Genomic DNA, 21,042 nt, shown 5'->3' with positions numbered 1-21,042 from the left:
CCCTGGGAACACTGGCCTGGGGATCGCAAAGCACGCTGGGAAGCTGGCATACTGACGGGAAACTGAGGCACAGGTGGGGGCAGAGCTAGGGCCCCAGGACTCCCTCGGAGGCAGGTTTAACACAGCAGCAGGGCGGTGCCGTCGTGCTGAGCTGCAGCCGCGGCCGACGGAGCCTGCTCGGAGGAGCTTCCAGCCACCCTGTGAGGGGACACAGGGCACCAGGCGTGGGCCGGGTTCACCCACCACGCCGAGCGACTCGCCGGACAGGTCTCGGTGGGCTGCAGAGGCTCTTGGGATCGCTCCGAACCCTCCACTTACCAAGCCGCGTGGGCCCGTGCAGGAGGCAGGGCGTGAAATCCAGGGCGGGGTAGTCAGGCCCCGCCCCGCACCACAGGAACGACACCAACGCCCGGCCAGTCTTGGTCAACGGCATCTTTACTGATCAGCAACGCGCTGAACCCTCCGTGTTGGGCAGAAACAGGGCTCTGCCCAGAGCACAAAGCAGTCGCCGGGCAGCCCCTTCCGGAGCACAGACAAGCGTGCCGTGGAAAACAACCACGCGTGGGCGCAGGCAGGCGCGGGGCGGAGACACAGGGGGCAGCAGGTGGGGGGCGAGGGGGCCCCCAGCAAGGACAGAGAAGCTGACGTGTCAGGCAGGGCCGGGAGAGGGGCAGAGGGACCAGGGCCTGCCTGTGCCTTGCAGAGCAAACGGGCCCCGCGGGCGGGGAGGGGACGGGGCCCAAGCTCGGACAGACCCGGCAGCTGCTCTGAGCTAACAGGAGCCACCGGCCCGGCTCGGGCTCCAAACGCAGGGGGAGCGGGGCGGCTGCTGCACCCCGTCGGGGGGACCCCGCTGACACCCCCCGGCAGCAGGGGAGCAGTTCTAATGCCCATCCCCCCCAGCAGGGTAGCGCGGAGGGCAGCCCCCCCTTTCTCTTGGGGCTGTCCCGGGACAGAGACGGGCAGCCAGGGCACCCTCCAGGGTCACACACCTCCCTGCACCGCTCACCACCCACCGACTCCCCCCCGGGGGGCTGGCTCAGGGACCCACTGGGCTATTCCTGTGTCCAAGATGGACCCAGAGACACCCCCTCCTCAGCTCCCAACCCCCTCCGCCACAGGCAGCCTGAGCCCACGGCCTCCTGCCTTTCCAAGCAGGGCCCCATCCAGCCCCCAGCTGCCCCTGCCTCAGTGTCCTCAGGCCTGGGGCTGCTCCCCCAGAACCATAAAAGCGCCTCCCCAGCCTGACTCTCATGGCAAGTGGAGGCCCAGAAGAAAAGGATTGTGGGTAACCCCCCCACCGGGGGCTGCCCAGGGCCCGCCCGGCTCCCCCCAGGGTGCGGCGGGGGGCTCAGCCGACTGCACACTAACACTGTGAAAGGAACGAGCTCCCGCGCCTCCTGGCGGGGCTTAGCCAGACTGGCCAGTGGGGTGGGGTGGTGTGGACAGTCCCTCCCCCACCCCACCTCACCCACTGGCTCCTCCGTCTCTAGGGCGCCCGGTAGGTGGACGTGTTCTTGGGCTCCGTACTGGGCACGCACCAGTCGTCGGCCTCCTGGATGGTCTGGTAGTGGCGCCAGGCCGACTTGTTATACACCGGCAGCCGCTCCACGGACTCTGTCGACAGGGCCTGCCGGACGCAAGGCAGGTCAGCGAACGGGGGCGCCCCCTCCCCAGAGCCCCCGGCCCCCGGCATCCTCAGGGCCCAGCCAGCCTCCAGGAAGTGCCCCGGAGCAGCGTTTCTAGACCAGCCTCTGCCGTCCCCCTCCAGGCCCCGACTCCCGGTAGCTCTCAAGCCAGGCTGGCCTGTGAAGTGCTGGGAGCCCGGGGCGCCTGATGCCTTCCCCCAAGAAACCCAGCGGCCTGGCCCCCAGGGCCCTTCTTGGTATCATCTGCCAGCGAAGCCCCATGGGCCATGTGGAGGGGAAGGGAGGGGCAGGCAGCGGCTGCCGGTCAGACCTTGGCTTGTAACAAGGAATCCGTCCCTGGCCATGGCCACGCGAGAGAGAAAGCGTCAGTGTCTTGTCAAACCGGGACATTGCTCGGGGGGGGGGGGGGGTTCAAAGAAAGAGCCCGTGGGGGGAGGAGAACTGCTCCCCTGCTGGGGGGCGCAGCACCCCATCGGGGGGACCCCACTGACCCCCCCGGCAGCAGGGGAGTGGTTCTAATGCCCTCCCCACCCCCGCAGGGTAGCGCTGAGGGCAGCCCCCCCTTTCTCCTGGGGCCATCCCGCTTGAGGAGTCTGGGGGCGAGCAGGGATGCGAACGCCAGGCCCCCAACCTCCGCCAGATCCCTCCCTCTCCACGGGGTCCCTGCCTCTGGCGGGACAGGTGTCCAGGGCCCGAGCCAGCGGGCTGGAGGAGAGTCACGCACCTTCAGGTAGATGACGGCGTCTGTCCCAAAGCCCTCCATGGAGAAGAGCTGCAGGTCCCCCTGGAAGTACTTGGCATAGAGTCTGGAAATGGGCAGGCCGTAGCCAAAGCCAGCCTGGCGGGCGGGGAGAAGACAGCGGGGGTTCGGTCAAGAGGTCCCTGCCAAGTGCCTGACCAACGAGAGCAGGGCCCGGCTCCCCAACACCCCCCACCCAGCAGGAACCCCCCGGCCCCTCCTCCCCCGCCAGGCCGAGCGGAGCGTGTGCAGGCTGGAGGGGGAGGGTTAGGGAACCCACTCTCCCCCGAAGCCCCCGGCTTGCTCCCGACATACCAGGGGCGTCCCACCCGAGCCGGGCTGGGGGGTCGGCGCCGTGGAGTACATGTAGCTGAAGAGCCGGTCGATCTTCCGCAGCGGAACCCCGCCCCCTCGGTCGCTCATCTGCGCAACGGGAAATCACATCAGCAGCCCCCACGCGCCTGGCTCTCGGCTCCCTGAGCAGCGGCAGGGGAGCCATGCCCACCCGCCACCAACGCGCCCTCTAAGCGTTCCCACCCATGTGCGGGATAATTTTGTTCTATGCACGGAGGCATGGGGGCACGTGCACCACCCAGCTATGGGCGCTCTGCTAATCAGCTGGGTGGCATTGGACTCTCTCCTCGGTGGCCTCCCAAGTGCTCAGCGTACCGGGACCAATGCCCCTCCATGCATTTGGGGAGAAACCCCAGTAGCACCTGCTGCTGGCTGACGTAGAGGAAGCGTCCACAGGCCGTGACGGGGCCTTCTGTGCAGCCTTCCTGGCTGGAGCAAATGCCCTAGTGAGGCCAGGGGGAGCAGGGCGAAAACCCTCAGGGTTCAAGCAAACTCTGGTACGGGCACCCCAGCCAGCCGCAGAGATGAGCCCCATGGGGAAAGGGAAGCCAGACAGCGTGGGGGGGAGGGCAACACGCCTCCCTCCCAGTCCCAGGGTGACGGCAAGTCGGTCAAACAGAATTCAGGCGCGTCCTCCCCTCCCCTAGCGCACACGCCCCCGTGTCCCTGCGGCACTGCCTGGCCCCCAGCATGCAAGCAGCTCTCTGGGCACTTAGCCACGGCCCCTTCTACAGCTGATGCGAAGGGCTCCTTGTTAGCCTCGGGGCCCTCCGCCAGGCCACCTACCTTGATAGAAAGATCCTCTTTACCCAGGGCTACCAGCACTTTGATGGCGGGGAGCCGGAGGCTGGACTCGTGGCTCTCCACAGTGGCTCGCATGGCATTCTACGAGGGAACAGACAGGACGCGGGTCGTGGGGGATTTGGTGATGACAGACCGTCACCCCCTCTGGCCTGGCACCATGCCAGCCGGAATGCCTGAGGACGGCATAAAATCCACCAGTGCACCTCGTTGCAGCAGTATGTGTAAGGGTAGGAAGAGATCTGCAGATGCTCTGAAGCAGAGGCCTGATGGTCGCCTTCTTCCTAACTGGTGCCCCTGGATTTACCATTAGTCAATTCCTTCTCCAAAATGTTTACTAAGCTAGTTCCCTCAGCAAAAAATCCTGCAGAAATGAGTTCCACAGATTAACAATACTGTGGCTGAGAACTGCTTTCCTTTGCCCACCTTGTAACCAGAAGAAAAGACAAGACCAGCCGGGCTCGGTCAGACCACAGGTCCATCTAGCCCAGGATCCCGTCTTCCAACAGTGCCCCAAAGGGAGTGAATAGAAAGGGGATCATCAAGGGATCCCTCCCGTCGCCTATTCCCAGCCTCTGACAAACAGAGACTAGAGACACCCTCCCTACCCAGCCTGGCTCTGTCCTCCATGAATGTCGCTAGCTCTTTTCTGAACCCTGTTAAAATCCTGGCCTTCACAATGTCCTCTGGCAAGGAGTTCCACAGGTTGACTGTGTGCTGTGTGAAGAAATATTTCCTTTTGTTTGTTTTAAACCTGCTGCCCATTAAAAGCTGACACATACTTCCTTGCCTCTACCTCACCCGCCACCAGAGGCAGGAGTGGAAAAGCTACCTCTGGGCAGACCGGACGCCAAATTCCACCATGGCTCCGTCCCCTCCATGCAGAGCAAGGAGTGCTGCAGGGGAAGGCCCCGGGGGCCGGAGCTGTACCTTGAAGAGCTCAAAGAGCATGTGGTAGAGGTGAGACGGGACGTAGACAATGTGGATCGGCTGCTTGAGACTGCCGGCTGCAGGGGAAAGAGCACACGGCGGTAAGTGCCTGACCCCCCAGTCCAAGGGCCGACCCCACAGACCACTGGGGCCCCTCCTGCCTTTGGCCTTCAGCTACCAAGGCCTCAGCAAAGCAGCCGCTGTGCAAAGCGGGCTAGAGGCCCTTCCTCCGCGCCTCTGCCCCGCACTCCAGCCACCCGGAGTCCTGCAGCTGCCTTCCTCAGCCCGGCCCAGGCAGGGCCCGGCTCCCCTTCCAGAGCCAGCTGCCCTGTGACCCGAAAGCTCCTCCGCGGCTGCCGGGTCCCTCTACTCACCGCTGACCTCCTGGATCTCCAGCTCGGGCGAGGCCATGTAGTACTGGTCGCACAGCAGCTTGGCCATGTGGTAGGCGTCTGGAGAAGGGAGGGTGGGGTCAGCCCCGGCTCTGCCCTGGAGAGCAGAGCTCAGCCCTCGGACACGCGCAGGGCTCGGCGAGGGGCAGACCAGCAATTCAGAAGGGGAACTTGCCCCGGGCTGCCCTGCCCGGCAGAGACCTCCCTTAGGGCCCAGAGCTCGGTGTCTGCCTGGCTTCTCTGGCGCCTGCTGGGCGACGATCGTCCATCAGCACCTCAGCCAAGAGCCACCGAACGCCCCACACCAAGGCGTCAGCCCCAGCTGGTCTGGCCCGGAGCAGAACCAGTGACCTGACTGCTGATCCCCTGAGCCAGCTAGCCCCCTCCCCCGAGGCCCCAGTGACACCCCAGGGACCCCACAGACCTTTCACCACCTCCGACACGTCACAGTGGGGGTCGATGCTGCCGATGTGCTTGGGGTGAGCCGGATTGGTGCTGCCGTCGAAGAGCAGGGCTGCATGGAAAGAAACGGAGCAGAAGTCAGTGCTCCCTCTAATTTTTCCCATCCCTGTGTAGAATAGATTTTGTTCTGTGCACAAGGCATGTGCAGCAGTGCACCACCCACAGGAACACAGGCTGCTGGCTATGGGCGCTCTGCTGATCAGCTGGGTGTGAAGGGGAAATCTCGCTCCCCTGGGGTACAGAGACCCCAGAAGGGTCCGAGGCCGGAGGTCAAATCAGTGAGGCAGGAAAGAAACCTAAAAGAGAAAACTTTATGATGCATGCATGCAGGCTGTCACTTCCAAGAGTGAAGCAGCAGCCCTGACAGACAGATTCAGGGAGTCTTTATACAGTATGATCAGATAGCTCAGTTGTGGATTGTTTCTCTTTAACATATCAAAGTCTCAGCAGAAGTACTCTGAGACTTCTGTTCACCCCAGGAGTGCTAGAAGTAAGTTTTTACAGTACACAAAGCCACATGAGAACTTGAGTGGAGGAGTCTACAAGGCAAATTGTGACAAAGATAAGGGTTTACATGACAAATTGTGACAGACTAGGAGTCTCCATGAACTTGAGATGGGAGGCATTGGAAGGGTCTTGATTAGAGCTAATTTGATTTCTCTCTGTTACAGGGAGAGAGGTCTGGAAAACTTTTAACCCTTACAGCAGTTTTCTTTCAGAGAGTTTTGATTTCCTGCACAGCCCCCCCTTTAGACACAATTGGAGTTATTTGATTTTTCTCCCACAGGTGGCACTTGAGTCTCAGCTCCCAGGGAGTGCCGCAGGTGGAGGAGAGGGGAGATGTGCATGGGGGGGGGGTCATCAACCTAGACTGAACTATATGAGTCCAAGGGTGACGGGGACCCCAGGAGGACCAAGAACAGGCATGACAGTTTCGCTTTCTCCTGCCCCATCCGCGGCCCCAGTCCCTTACTGGAATCGCCCGCTCACCGGGTCTGTTCCCCCTCGAGTCCACCCATGTATATCCTCAGTACTGTGCCCATCACCACAGCATCTGACCCCGGCCTCATTCCACAGCCCTGCAGGCCCTCCCTTCCCCGTCTATCCCTGCAGGCTCTCGCCCCTCCCCAGTGCCGGGGCAGCAGGCGGGCGGCCCCTCGCTCACAGTGCTGGTTGATCAGCATGCGGATGGAGATGCGGCTAAGGTAGAAGCGGTCCAGGAAGTACTGGATGTTCTGGTTGGACACGGGGTCGTCCCCGTAGGTCTCCTTGTACTCGATCACCCCCTGTGCCATGGTGGGCACCACGTCATTGTGCCGGTTACGGATGGTGATGAGGGCGTCCGTGAACCTGGCAGGAGGGAGAGCAGGGGGGTTAAGCCACCGGAACGGGGGGAGGGGAGTGAACTTTTTGGCCTGAGGGCCACGTCTCAGTATGGGCGCTGGGTGCAGGCCATGAACGCTCCCCGCATGGGGCGCAGGACGGGAATCGGGGCAGGCTCCAGGCAGCACATGCCCCAGCCGGCTCCTACCCGGTGACAGGGCATTGGCTCCATGTGCCGCCTGTCTGCAGGGGCCGCCCCCGCAGCTCCCAGCCAATGGGAGCTGCAGAGCTGGCCCTTGGGGCGGGGGCTGCACGGAGCCCGATTAAAAGGTCTGATGGGCTGGACACAGCCCGGGGCCCCAGTTCGCCCACCCTGTCCCAGCACGAGCCAAGAGCACAGCCGGCAACCGGAGCCACAGTAAGGGGCACCGAGACCCCCAGTCCATTCCAGGGAGGCACAGGAATCCAGTCCAGGTTCTGGCCCCAATGCTAACCCTAATGCAGCCGGCTGGGAAATCCCGGAGCAGACCCGCTGCACAGCGGACACAGATCTCCAGCATGTAACATCCGAGGTGGGATTCCGCTCTGGACCAATGGAGTTTGTCACTGACATTTTCTCACTCATCTTGAAGATCCAGCTCAGCTCAGCCCAGCCTGGGGCGGGGCTAGAAAAGGGTCCCGCCCCATTCAATGGGGCCATGCAAAAGGACTCCTTGGTCAGGTATCGGCCCGTGGCTAGAGGCAGATGGTAAAATCATCAATAGCGACACAGGGAAGGCAGCAGGGACAGCCCCGCTGTGTGTCTGGAATGGAGCAGGCGCAGGCGCAGGCGCAGGAGCAGGCGCAGGAGCAGGCGCAGGAGCAGGCGCAGGAGCAGGCGCAGGCGCAGGAGCAGGAGCAGGAGCAGGAGCAGGAGCAGGCGCAGGCGCAGGAGCAGGCGCAGGCGCAGGAGCAGGCGCAGGAGCAGGCGCAGGCGCAGGCGCAGGAGCAGGCGCAGGCGCAGGAGCAGGCGCAGGCGCAGGCGCAGGCGCAGGCGCAGGCGCAGGAGCAGGCGCAGGCGCAGGCGCAGGCGCAGGCGCAGGCGCAGGCGCAGGAGCAGGAGCAGGCGCAGGCGCAGGCGCAGGCGCAGGCGCAGGAGCAGGCGCAGGCGCAGGCGCAGGAGCAGGAGCAGGAGCAGGCGCAGGAGCGTGCCTGTCGCACACAGTGTTGTGGATGGAACACAAAGCTCCCATCTGGATGTGAGGGAGCAGCTGGTAAAATGAAACATTTCAAACCAAGAGGCCCACGTCTCTTACACCCAGGGCCTGAACGGAGCCAGCTGAACCACTAACGTTCATTTTTAACCAGCCTTGCAAAGGGGAGACAGTCCAGACTGGAGGCCTGCCACTGCAGCTCCGGTATCGAAAGGGGCGAAGGACCGGTGAGCTGCACAACGCCGTGGCAGACGTGGATTCCAAGGAAAGCCACAGAGACGGTCATCTGAGACTGTCAGATGACTGGAGGCTCACGATGCCCTTCCAGCCACGCAGCGTGGGTTCCTCGGACGTGGGTCTTATCCCACAACCTGTTACCTTTCTGTGACAAGGGTACAGGGCTGGCGGATACACTGCAGGGAGCACACACAGACTTCCCCAAGGCCTTCCCTGAGTGCCCCATGACTAGAGCCCGCACCGATACCCATTTTGTATCTGCAAATCGGCAGGTTCCAGATCCAAAACTTGTCTCTGCATCCATATCTGCAGAAAGGAGCCCGGAGACCTGTGGCTGGAAAGCGGATATCCATGGATCTGCAGGGCTCTACTGATGACACTTTGATTTGAACTTGGGTTTTATGGCGCTGACGCGGCGCCTCAGAGGGACTGCAAGCCTATTCCCACAGCGTCGGTCGTGGGAGGTAGCTCTGGGCCCGGCTGTTTCTAACAGGGCCGCCCAGGGACTGGTGCTTGGTCTGAGGCGATGAGTCGGCCAGCACCGCTCGGGACCCGGGGGACAGCGTCATGCGGGGAGCAAACCGGCGGAGGACACGTTCGTGTTGGGGGGACGCCCGGTTAAACGGCCCCAAGCCCACGAAAGGCAGGAGGCCGTGAACCCAGGTGGGATGGAGAGGGGGCGTGGGAAGCAGCGACTCAGAGGAGCCGGGTTCCCTGGATAACCACCTCAGCGTGGTGCCGTGGCCAGAGCCCGTGTGGCTGGGCCTCACGCCAAGGGACTCTCCAGTGGCTGCGCACAGGCCCGGTGAGGGGCTCCGCGGACCGGGGCGGGGTGAGGGGTGACTCCAGCCGTGGGGCCCGGGCGGTCAGCGGAGAGGGGCCGGCCAGGACCCTGTGCTCCAACCCCGGCAGCCCATGCCCCACTTACTGTCCCAGCGTGGCTTGGTCCTCGGGGTCTTTGTCCAGGAACTCCATAATGTCCAGCAAGCTCTGCACGTACCTGTGGGCGGGAAAGGGACCCTGGCACCGCAGCCACGCGCTCGGAGCCCCGATCCACGCAGAGCGGCCCCTCCCCCCTCCTGGCTCTCGGGACACTGGGAGGGTCATTCCCACCACTGCCCGGGGCCACAGGGCCGAGACGCAGCACGCGGCGCCCAGGCCGGCGGGGGAAGCAGCCGCAGCCCCCCCGGGACCTTCACCAGCCAGGAGCGCCGCTCGGCTCGGCACCTCCAGCAGCACCACCCGCCCGCGTGCGCTGCGGCAGGGCTGGGCTAGCGCTGACCCCCCACAGCTCCCCGCTCAGCTCCCAGCAGCCCCGGGTCTCTCACCCACCCAGCAACCAGCGCGGCCCTGCTTAGCTTCACCTGCCAGGCATTCCCCACCCCCACGGCACGGTCCAGAGGGGCCTGTCGGGGGCCCAGCCCTGCCCCCCCCGGTGCCCAGCCTGACAGGACGTGCTGCGGGCGGACCAGCTGGGGCCAGCGACGCCCTGCCGAGGCCTCAGGACACGCAGCGCCCCGGCTCTCCGCAGCCTGCGCGGCCCAGGCAGCCCCTCAGCACGGTAGCAGCCTGTCCCCTCCCGGGAGGCAGATTCCCTTCAGACACACGGCTCCGTGCCGAGGGCCCTGGCAGGCTGGGCGCAGAACGGTCTCCCAGGCCGGGGCACTGCCCTGGGGATCAGGCTGCAGGGAAGCAGCTGCAAAGGGCCAGCCCTGTGAGCCCAGCAGGGGGACCAGCACCCCGCGGGGACCCAGCGGGCAGGAGGGTGGGCACAGGGGCTGTGCGCCTCGAGATAGGGGCCGCCAGGCAGCTCAGCACGGGGAAGCGAGGCTGCAGTGGCGGGCCCTGGCCAGGCAGACACACGGCTGGTCTGGAACAAGGTTGGGCATCTGGTGCAGAGCGGGGGGAGGGGACGGCTGCAATCGCAGGGGGGCCAGAAGGAAGGACGGACGGACGGACATCCATGGGTCCCAGGGCAGAAACAGCAGGGGAGCCACAGAGCAGGATGGAAGGGGACTGGCACGGCTGCGTGCATGGAGACAGGGCTGGTATAGCCAGAGGGGGGGCGCAGGGAAGCACTGGGGCGCCTGGACAGAGCTGCGCGGGGGCCAGAGCCGGAGGGGGGCGCAGGGAAGCACTGGGGCACCTGGACAGATCTGCGCGGGGGCCAGAGCCAGAGGGGGGTGCAAGGAAGCACTGGGGCACCTGGACAGAGCTGCGCAGGGGCCAGAGCCAGAGGGGGGCGCAGGGAAGCACTGGGGCGCCTGGACAGAGCTGCGCGGGGGCCAGAGCCAGAGGGGGGCGCAGGGAAGCACTGGGGCGCCTGGACAGAGCTGCGCGGGGGCCAGAGCCAGAGGGGGGTGCAAGGAAGCACTGGGGCGCCTGGACAGAGCTGCACGGGGGCCAGAGCCAGAGGGGGGTGCAGGGAAGCACTGGGGCACCTGGACAGAGCTGCGCAGGGGCCAGAGCCAGAGGGGGGCGCAGGGAAGCACTGGGGCGCCTGGACAGAGCTGCGCGGGGGCCAGAGCCAGAGGGGGGTGCAAGGAAGCACTGGGGCGCCTGGACAGAGCTGCGCGGGGGCCAGAGCCGGAGGGGGGTGCAGGGAAGCACTGGGGCGCCTGGACAGGGCTGCGCGGGGGCCAGAGCCAGAGGGGGGCGCAGGGAAGCACTGGGGCGCCTGGACAGAGCTGCGCAGGGGCCAGAGCCAGAGGGGGGCGCAGGGAAGCACTGGGGCGCCTGGACAGAGCTGCACGGGAGCCAGAGCCAGAGGGGGGCGCAGGGAAGCACTGGGGCGCCTGGACAGATCTGCACGGGGGCCAGAGCCAGAGGGGGGTGCAGGGAAGCACTGGGGCGCCTGGACAGATCTGCACGGGGGCCAGAGCCAGAGGGGGGTGCAGGGAAGCACTGGGGCGCCTGGACAGAGCTGCACGGGGGCCAGAGCCAGAGGGGGGTGCAAGGAAGCACTGGGGCGCCTGGACAGATCTGCGCAGGGGCCAGAGCCAGAGGGGGGTGCAGGGAAGCACTGGGGCGCCTGGACAGATCTGCACGGGGGCCAGAGCCAGAGGGGGGTGCAAGGAAGCACTGGGGCGCCTGGACAGATCTGCACGGGGGCCAGAGCCAGAGGGGGGTGCAGGGAAGCACTGGGGCGCCTGGACAGATCTGCACGGGGGCCAGAGCCAGAGGGGGGTGCAGGGAAGCACTGGGGCGCCTGGACAGATCTGCGCAGGGGCCAGAGCCAGAGGGGGGTGCAGGGAAGCACTGGGGCACCTGGACAGAGCTGCGCAGGGGCCAGAGCCAGAGGGGGGGCGCAGGGAAGCACTGGGGCGCCTGGACAGATCTGCACGGGGGCCAGAGCCAGAGGGGGGGCGCAGGGAAGCACTGGGGCACCTGGACAGAGCTGCGCAGGGGCCAGAGCCAGAGGGGGGTGCAAGGAAGCACTGGGGCGCCTGGACAGATCTGCACGGGGGCCAGAGCCAGAGGGGGGTGCAAGGAAGCACTGGGGCGCCTGGACAGATCTGCACGGGGGCCAGAGCCAGAGGGGGGTGCAAGGAAGCACTGGGGCGCCTGGACAGAGCTGCACGGGGGCCAGAGCCAGAGGGGGGTGCAAGGAAGTACTGGGGCGCCTGGACAGATCTGCACGGGGGCCAGAGCCAGAGGGGGGTGCAAGGAAGCACTGGGGCGCCTGGACAGGGCTGCGCGGGGGCCAGAGCCAGAGGGGGGTGCAGGGAAGCACTGGGGCGCCTGGACAGATCTGCGCGGGGGCCAGAGCCAGAGGGGGGTGCAGGGAAGCACTGGGGCGCCTGGACAGAGCTGCGCGGGGGCCAGAGCCAGAGGGGGGGTGCAAGGAAGCACTGGGGCGCCTGGACAGAGCTGCGCGGGGGCCAGAGCCAGAGGGGGGTGCAGGGAAGCACTGGGGCGCCTGGACAGAGCTGCGCGGGGGCCAGAGCCAGAGGGGGGCGCAGGGAAGCACTGGGGCGCCTGGACAGATCTGCGCGGGGGCCAGAGCCAGAGGGGGGCGCAGGGAAGCACTGGGGCGCCTGGACAGATCTGCACGGGGGCCAGAGCCAGAGGGGGGTGCAAGGAAGCACTGGGGCGCCTGGACAGAGCTGCACGGGGGCCAGAGCCAGAGGGGGGCGCAGGGAAGCACTGGGGCGCCTGGACAGATCTGCGCGGGGGCCAGAGCCGGAGGGGGGGCCCAGGGGCCCAGGGCTGGAATAGCTGCTGGGGGCAAGGGCATTGGTGGAGCAATGTGCCTGTCGGGCAAGAGAAGCCGCTCCAGGGCCAACCCCAGCGATGGCTCGAGGGGCACCGTGACGGGGTCTCCCGCGGGCCTCGAGCCACCTGAGCCGACGTGAAGGCTGCGGAGCCTCTCGCTGGACGGGGGGGCAGCCCGGGGACCTGCCAGGGGCTGCGGGGACAGACCTGGGGCAGGGAAGGAGGGAGCAGATGGGAAGGCTGAAGTGGCCCAACCCAGCCCCCCAGCCCTCGCCCCGGGGGTGCTGAGACCCCACAGATTCACCGCACAGGTTACAAGCCCCCCCTTCCTCGCCAGGGGAGCAGGCAGCGCCGGGCTCCCATGTGCACCGGGAGCCGGGGGGGATTGCAGGGGGCAGCCGACCCAGCCGCAGGCAGCCCAGGGCACCGTGAACTCAGGCCCCAGCCCCTCGCGGCGGGTTCAGCTGGTCCGGATGCGGCGGGACGCGGGGGAGGAAATTGCCGCCTGACTGCACAAACAAGCCGTCACGTGGTTCCCAGGCCCAGAAAGTCGGGCAAAGTTCAGCTGCTGCTGCCTGGGGCCTGGTGTGGGGCGGCAGGATCGGAGACAGACGTTCCCCTGCAGGCGGCCTGCCCGTGCCCAGGCTTACAGGGCTCCTGGCTCCCAGCAGCTGGCGCCCAAAGCTTCCGGGGAGCCCACTTAGTCTGTACAGGATAAGAGACTCAGGAACCATGTCGGTGGGGCCATGAGCTTTCGTGGGCACGGCCCCTGCTTCAGACGCCCGGAGTGCTGCCTTCAGGGTGTGCAGACGCAAAATAAACTGGGGAGAAGGGAGTGGGGAGGAGGAGGGGGGGACAAGGAGCCGAGGGCATGGCTATCAGAGGGAACCAGGAGGGCAGAGCTGGGAATCACCTGCAGACTGGGGAGTTACAAATGACCAAGTGAGCCAAGCCAGCACAAGGGGAAGGAAAAATCCACCCGAGGCTTCAGGGCCAGCGGGCTGCCAGGTTAGAGACAGTCGATGCCCCAAACCTGTTGCCTGTGGGGGGCACAGATGCAGCCGCTGGCTTCCCCATGTCCCCCGGCTCCAAGGGCGGCTGGAAATCTCCCTGCCCTTCAGCTGGACCCGGCCGCCTCTGTCCAGGGCAGGTGGAAAAAGCCAAGGGCTGTGAGCTGGGCGGGCCCTCGGCCTGGCTCCCCTGAACGAGCTCCCCGGGGCTGGTCTAGGAAGCCAGGCCACGCTGAGGATCACCAGCTTGCTGGCCTTTCCGGGGCCAAGCCCGGCCTCCTCTGGCGGCCAAGGCCCAAGCTGTGTGCCAGGCCTGCTCTGCACCACGTCGGCTCAGCTAGCCCGAGGGTCGTGGACCAGCCACGGCCGGCCCCACCCTTAAAGGGAGCCACCCCCAGTGCAGAGCGCTAGGGCGAAGGGAGACTTCCTCCCCCGCTTCGCACGGAATATCCACACCGGGGGGGGGGGGACCTCCACGGAAGTGGGACAGCGGCAACTCGGGCCAGTGTAGCATTTCAAGGGTCGACGAGCCCCGGGTCTGGACGTGGGCTCTAGAGACTGAGATGCCTCCCCGCCCCAGCTTTCACTGCAATTTGTCTCCCGCTAGGTGCCTGCACCCGCACGGCCACGGCCAAAGGGATCAGACACGCAAGCCCCCAAAGCACCCAGCACGCCCATTCTAGAGTTCATCTGGCAGGGAACTCGGAGCTGCCACCCTCTTTCTCCTCTCGTGTCTGACAGGTGTAAGCCCAGAGCAGATGAGAGAGAGTTGGTGGGTGCGGTGGGATACAGGGGCACACAGGCAGCCTGGCACACGCCAGCTAGCAGTGCTACCCGCCGCACGCCACTGGCGGTGCCCCCGACTCACCAGCTCTGCACCAGCTGCACCGAGGGCGTGCTGATCACCCGGTCTGGCAGCAGGTTGATCTCCTTCATGATGTTGGCCAGTCGGACGGGCAGCTCCTGACGGAGGAAGGCGAAGGAGGTTTTCTCACAGGCATTGCTGGACCCTAGAGACAGAGGCAGAATCTCAGTGGCCCCCAAGCCTGAGGCATCCATCTCTTCAGGAGACCCCACTTGTCCTGCCCCCGGTATCAGCTCAGCTGGACCCCCAGGTTCTTACTGCTGTGCCCAAGCCAGGGGGTTTACCGGGCTCCTGCAGCCCTCACTGGCTTCTTACCCATGTCCCTTCCACAGCCCCCTCTCAGACATACCCCCTCGCGCCCCGCGGAGTGGAGCTCCCACCAGTCCAACCACAAGGCCACAAGAGGGGACAGCTTTCTGCCCACCCGGCCTTGAGCTGTCCCCCCCCATCGCATCCCATCTGCTGCTCACCCTCTCCCCCTGGAGTCAGCTTAGCCACCTGCTGAGCCCCAGCAGGGTCCAGGGGATGGGAGACCCACCAGGAAGGTCACATGCTGGTAGAGAGCTTCCCCTTCACCCCCTCCCCGGACCTTCTCGTGCAGACCAACAGCAGGAGACCAGGAGGCTGAAGTGCAGGCAACGCACCGTTTATCGGGTTCCTTCCCAGGCAAGCCTATTCCGAAGCCTTTGACACCAGTCAGGCTTAAATCTAAACACCCATCGAGTCTGGTCCCCAGGGGTCTGGTCCCAGCTCCGAGTCCCTGTTCTCCCTCCCTCTTCCTTGTTACCGCCCCCCCCTTAGCAAACATGACGGAAATTTCCTTCCCCTACTTCCCGTCTGACCTCAGCATCTAGCAGCGAGGGGCAACCGAGGCTGGTGCGTGGGCTACATGCGCGGCCTCCATCTCAGTGGGACGCAGGACTGTCGTTACCAAGGCGGGCTCCCGGGCCAGGGCCATTGTGCTCACTGCACTTGCATCCCTACAATGTGGGGGGTGCAGGTCGAACTGGAGCAGCGCTGGGACGGGATGCAGAGGGAGCGCCCGGCTCTCCCCGGCAGTGCTGGGTGCAATTAGCAGACACCCCATTTCACCTGCTCTGGCTTCACGTGTGGGTCACTCTAGCAATACAGCAGGAAACAAACTGAAACCAGCAGAGTCTAGCAACCCCGCACGTGGGAAACAGTAGAGCCACACAGAACCCTGAGGGGCGCAGGCTGCCCACTACTGGCATTTACAGTCCAATGTGAGCTCTGGTCAGCTGTACCCTAACCAATCATTTCACTGAACTGTTACTAACCAATCCGCACATAATTCTCTGGCCAATTATATCCCACCGCCTCAATGACCTGACGCCTTGCAAAATAAATTACACAGCAGGCACAAACAATTCAAAACCAGACAGAGGCCACACAGATCGACAGTAGAGCGAGGGCCATAAAGACAAAACGATAAAGAAAGGAAGGGTTCCTCAGTTGCCGGACAGAGCACTCTCACACTGCGCTCTCTTTCCAGTGCCCGTTATCAGGGGGTGCTAGACTGGATCCCCTTCTCGCCAGCCTGACTCCACCTGATTGCAGTGTGACTGGTGCGGAAGACCAGAGCGGTGGCCACTTCTCAGCGTACGGCCGGCCCTGCTGCTCAGCCAACGAGCAAGGCCTCAGAAGGTCCCAGTGCGAGAAGGCCCGTGCGCAGGCAGACTTGCGAGTTTGGTTATTTTTTATTTCCAGAACTAGCTAAACGATAGGAACGCACCGGAACTCTGAACGTACTGGCCTTCCCGGGCAGGCCTGGCTTGGGGCCGTGAAGGACTAGTCGCAATGCTTCTCGAATAGTCGACACACTAGTCGAGTAGCTGCCCCTCCCCCTCATGCCTCTTTCTGGTTCAGAGGCAGCAGCTAAAAATAGACTGGGGGGCGGGGTACCGGGGTCTGTGGAAATGCGTATAGTCCATAGCATTAACCAAGACGCTTTTGATTATCCGTTAATCGACTCCACTATTACATCCCTAACACTGACCCCAGGCTGCCATGCTGGCTCTGAACAGCCCAACTGCCCGATTTGCCCTGCCCCACGTGGGAGACTGGGAGAATACCCCATCCATTCAAAGGCCTGCACCCGTGAGGAAAGGAGAGGTGGGCTCTGCCACTGAATCACAGAGTGACCTCAAGCATGTCCCCTGACCTCGCTGTGCCTCACATCCCTCCAGCAGCACCCGTCGCTCCAAGGAGGCCTGCCCTGGTGTCTCCCGTCACTGCTTCCCGGGGGATAATCTGCACGTCAGCTGCTTTCCCTGGGCGCAGGAGCCATTTCTCAGGCTCCCTCTGAGAATCAAACCAGGACCCCCCATTACTCGCGGCAGGCCAGAGGTACCATCAGACGGCAGCGTTCCCCGTAAGCTGGGCGCTTGTGCGGCCGCTCAAGAGAGGTTCAAACGCCGCCCAGTTGCTTAGCTGTGGGCGCTCGGCCGGGTTTTCATTGCTGCTGGCGGTGCACGTGCACATGCCCCCGTGCGCATCCTGTCCACAGATGGCAAACATGCACTAGGGATGTGGAATCAAATCAATTAACCGGCGAAGCCTACGGTTTAACCAGTTAACTGATGAAGCGGGATCCCACTCCCCCGAAGTGGGGCCGGCTTCTGTTCCCAGCACCCACCCCACACAAAGCTCTGCTGCTGGTGCCGCCCCCTCTCCCCACCTGGGGCAGCTGGCTCCTGACCCCACAGGACTGCACCAGCCCTCCGCCCGCTGTGAGCTGCTGCCAGACAGAGGTTACAGTCCCCAGTAAGCACCACTGACCTGGCTCCCTGGTCGCATCCCCCATCTGCACCTGGATGGGGGAGACGAGAGGGAAACTGCCGGCAGGTAGGGCAGGTGTCTGCCGCGGGGGCTAGGTGCGCTAGCGCTACAGGGCTGGGGCAGCACAGAGGTGACCCCAGAGAGCAGCGCCTGGCACACGTGGTACGTGCAGCATTCCGCACACGCAGTGCAGAAGCGTCGCTGTGCGTTCCTGAGCTCTGACGTCCTGTCCTTGGCTAAATACAGCACAGCCTGCTTGCGAGAGATCTGTCCCAACACTGGCAGCAGCTCCACGTTCTGCAAGGAACCCAGCCAACAAAACCGCCCCCTGGCCGGTCAAGGTCAGGGCCATGGGCCCCAATCTCCAGGCGGGTCTGGAGGAGGAAAACAATAGGGCGCGATGATCAGAGTCAGAGCAGAGGGCTCTAAGGAGACAGGTGGGAGGCTGGTAAACAAGGCCACAGCTGTGCACCCAACCGTGCAGCCGTAACCCGAGCCACGGCACGTTCCCAGCTGACCACCGGCACAGCCTGTTCCGCGGGCACCGGGTGCCGCTGCAGTGAGACCGGCCGGGAAGGAGAGGAGCGTGCACACCGCGCAGCATGCGTCGGCAGGCGGCCATGCAGCGCGAGCCAGCCAGGCACGGCCGGGGCCTTCTGCTTCCATTGCTGCCCAAAAGAGAAGTCGAGCGAAATGGGCACCAGGGACACTTAGTGGTGGGGGGCTGGGAGCCGCCTCCAGGCTGCAGGAGCCGTGAATGGTTCTAAGAGGCGACAAAGGGCACTGGACACAGTATGAGCACGCCCCCACTGCCAGCACACGCTCAGTCTCACTAACCCCATGCAATGGTGGGGGAAATTGAGGCACGGAGCTGAGAAGGGAGTCAGCAGCAGGGCCAGGAACAGGGCCCAGGAGCCCCATTCTAGCTAGCAGGCTGGGAAGTGCCCGGGAGAGGGGGGCGTTCTACCCCCATCCCAAAGGGATGTGCTCCCGCAAGAGCCGCCCCCCAGCCCCGACCCACTGAGTCGGGGGGGCTCATCCACCTCCCGCAAGAGCCACCCCCCAGCCCCGACCCACTGAGTCGGGGGGGCTCATCCACCTCCCGCAAGAGCCGCCCCCCAGCCCCGACCCACTGAGTCGGGGGGGCTCATCCACCTCCCGCAAGAGCCGCCCCCCAGCCCCGACCCACTGAGTCGGGGGCTCATCCACCTCCCGCAAGAGCCGCCCCCCAGCCCCGACCCACTGAGTCGGGGGGCTCATCCACCTCCCACAAGAGCCGCCCCCCAGCCCCGACCCACTGAGTCGGGGGCTCATCCACCTCCCGCAAGAGCCGCCCCCCAGCCCCGACCCACTGAGTCGGGGGGGCTCATCCACCTCCCGCAAGAGCCGCCCCCCAGCCCCGACCCACTGAGTCGGGGGCTCATCCACCTCCCGAAAGAGCCTCCCCCCAGCCCCAACCCACTGAGTCGGGGGGCTCATCCACCTCCCGCAAGAGCCGCCCCCCAGCCCCGACCCACTGAGTCGGGGGCTCATCCACCTCCCGAAAGAGCCGCCCCCCAGCCCCGACCCACTGAGTCGGGGGGGCTCATCCACCTCCCGCAAGAGCCGCCCCCCAGCCCCGACCCCTTACCCAGGGGGCAGCCTGCCCCACCTGTCTGAGCCCCCAGGACTCAGACCCCAGTCGGGCCACTCGACAGGCCCACCCACCCCACGGGCCCTTCGGGGCTACCCGGCTGGGGGCGGGGCCCTGGGGTATTTTCTTGGGGGTGGGGGCAGATATGGAGAGGGGGCAGGCGGGGCGATTAGTGGAGTTAAGGGGCGTCGTTACCTGGGGGTGGGGTTGGGGGCACATACCCGAGGGGCGGGGCGGAGAGCGGGGGGCGGGGCGCAGAGCGGGGGGCGGGGCGGTCCCGCGGCGGGGGGCGGGGCGCAGGGCGGGGGGCGGGGCGGTCCCGCGGCGGGGGGCGGGGCGCAGGGCGGGGGGCGGGGCGGTCCCGCGGCGGGGGGCGGGGCGGTCCCGCGGCGGGGGGCGGGGCGCAGAGCGGGGGGCGGGGCGGTCCCGCGGCGGGGGGCGGGGCGCAGGGCGGGGGGCGGGGCGGTCCCGCGGCGGGGGGCGGGGCGCAGGGCGGGGGGCGGGGCGGTCCCGCGGCGGGGGGCGGGGCGCAGAGCGGGGGGCGGTCCCGCGGCGGGGGGCGGGGCGGTCCCGGGGCGGGGCGCAGAGCGGGGGGCGGTCCCGCGGCGGGGGGCGGGGCGGTCCCGCGGCGGGGGGCGGGGCGTACCGAAGTCCAGGAACTGCTGGATGGAGAGCGGCGAGGGCGAGAACTTGCTGAAGCGATCGATGTAGGCCCGCGCCGCGCGCCCCAGCAGCGCCCGCAGCAGCCGCATCGCGCCGCGCTCCCACCGACTGACAGCTCGCCCCGCCCCCGGCCCCGCCCCGCCAATGGCAGCGCGCCGGCCCACGTGCCCCGCGCCCGCCCCGCCCCCTCCCTTAGCCCCGCCCCTCACGCTGCCTGCCCGCCCCGCCCCTTGCTCCCCGCGGCCGTAGCGGGGAAGGGCCCTGATCTCGGGGCGTCCGGAGCAGCCTCCCCCCAGCCTGACTGTCCGTGTGTGTGTGTGTGTGTGTGTGTGTGTGTGTGTGGGTCTGGGTGTGTGTGTGTGTGTGTGTGTGTGTGGGTCTGGGTGCGTGTATCTGTCTGGGTGTGTGTGTCTGGGTGTGTGTGTGTGTGTGTGTATCTGTCTGGGTGTGTGTGTGTGTGTGTGTGTCTGTCTGGGTCTGGGTGTGTGTGTGTGTGTCTGGGTGCGTGTATCTGTCCGTGTGTGTGTGTGTGTGTGTGTCTGTCTGGGTCTGGGTGTGTGTGTGTGTCTGTGTGTGTGTGTCTGGGTGCGTGTATCTGTCTGTGTGTGTGTGTCTGGGTGTGTGTGTGTGTGTGTGTGTGTGTGTCTGTGTGTGTGTCTGGGTGCGTGTATCTGTCTGGGTGTGTGTGTGTGTGTCTGTGTGTGTGTGTCTGGGTGCGTGTGTCTGTCTGTGTGTGTGTCTGGGTGTGTGTGTGTGTGTGTGTGTCTGTGTGTGTGTCTGGGTGCGTGTATCTGTCTGGGTGTGTGTGTGTGTCTGTGTGTATCTGTGTGTGTATGTCTGTGTGTGTGTGTGTATCTGTGTGCGTGTGTCTGTCTGTGTGTGTGCATCTGTGTGTGTGTCTGCGTGTGTCTGTGTGTGTCTGTGTGTGTGTGTCTGGGTGTGTGTGTCTGTGTGTGTGTGTCTGGGTGTGTGTGTCTGGGTGCGCGCACATCTGTGTTTCTGTATCTGTCTGTCTCTGTTTGTGCACGTCTCAGCTACAGGACACGTGTCAGCTGCAGGCCAGTAGCTTGTCCGGGTTGGTGCCTGACCCAGCAGGCTGTGGCAGCAGGGACTGCGCTCAGTGACCCTCCTCCTGCAGACCTACAGCCTCGACGGTCGTTAGGTACCTAACTCCCATGGGAAGCAATTAGACTTAGGCACCTAGATAGCTTTGGGGATCTGGACCTTGTGCTCAGGCTCCCTCCCCATGCCCCAGAAGCAGGAACCCTGCCACACGGTCGGGCCACTGGACGAGGCAGGGGCTACAGCAGCATGCCAGGAAGCCAAGGCCCTTGCGGAGAAGCTACAAGCACTTTGTGTCAGTCCTCGCTGCAGAGGATGCGAGGGAGATTTCTGTGCCCAAGCCATTCTCGGTAGGCGGTAAATCTGCAGAACTGTCCCTGATGGAGAAGTGTCAGCAGAGGAGGGGTTAGAACGAATGGATCAAGTTAAACAAGTCACCACACCCACATGGTATTCACCAAGTGTCCTGAAGGAATGACGTGGAGAAAGTAAGGGCTGTTGATGCCTTTAGAGAACACAAGAACCAGGGGTCACCCAAACGAATTAAGAGGGAGTGGATTTAAATGGAACCAAAAGAAGTATTTCTTCACACCATGCACAGCCAACCTGTGGAACTCCTTGCTGGTTAATGTTGTGAAGGCCAAACGATAAGTTTCTGAAGGATAGATCCATCAATAGCTACTTGCCAAGATAGGCAAGGATGGAACCCCCTGCT

General features: G+C 65.1%; 1 protein-coding gene across 2 annotated transcripts; it reads right to left on the bottom strand.

The window, feature by feature from the left end:
* Nucleotides 1-417: 417 nt before the first annotated feature.
* PDK2 (pyruvate dehydrogenase kinase 2) lies at nt 418-19,407 on the bottom strand. 2 transcript variants are annotated; one of them, XM_075911747.1, is made up of 11 exons: nt 19,249-19,407; nt 14,174-14,315; nt 9,009-9,080; nt 6,493-6,677; nt 5,290-5,379; nt 4,848-4,925; nt 4,474-4,550; nt 3,529-3,627; nt 2,704-2,811; nt 2,374-2,487; nt 418-1,630 (listed from the first exon to the last, which is right to left on the bottom strand). In XM_075911747.1, the coding sequence occupies exons 1-11, from the start codon at nt 19,352-19,354 to the stop codon at nt 1,490-1,492; spliced, it is 1,212 nt and encodes a 403-aa protein (XP_075767862.1). In that variant the 5' UTR covers nt 19,355-19,407; the 3' UTR covers nt 418-1,489. The 2 variants fall into 2 exon arrangements, with proteins under 2 accessions (XP_075767862.1, XP_075767863.1); XM_075911748.1 differs by lacking the exon at nt 9,009-9,080.
* Between the last annotated feature and the right edge of the window lie 1,635 nt (nt 19,408-21,042).

This window comes from Pelodiscus sinensis, chromosome 29, assembly GCF_049634645.1.
Source record: "Pelodiscus sinensis isolate JC-2024 chromosome 29, ASM4963464v1, whole genome shotgun sequence".
Classification (NCBI taxonomy): domain Eukaryota; kingdom Metazoa; phylum Chordata; order Testudines; family Trionychidae; genus Pelodiscus; species Pelodiscus sinensis.
Note: the sequence above shows the minus strand (reverse complement) of the source record. Positions and strands in the feature narration are given on the sequence as shown.

Coding starts and splice junctions, on each gene's coding strand:
- PDK2 (XM_075911747.1), bottom strand. CDS start 19,354: ATGCGGCTGCTGCGGGCGCTGCTGGGGCGCGCGGCGCGGGCCTACATC. Junction 14,316..19,248: donor CCAGCAGTTCCTGGACTTCG/GTACGCCCCGCC, acceptor CTCTGTCTCTAG/GGTCCAGCAATGCCTGTGAG. Junction 6,678..9,008: donor GACCAAGCCACGCTGGGACA/GTAAGTGGGGCA, acceptor CCCTCCTGCCAG/GTTCACGGACGCCCTCATCA.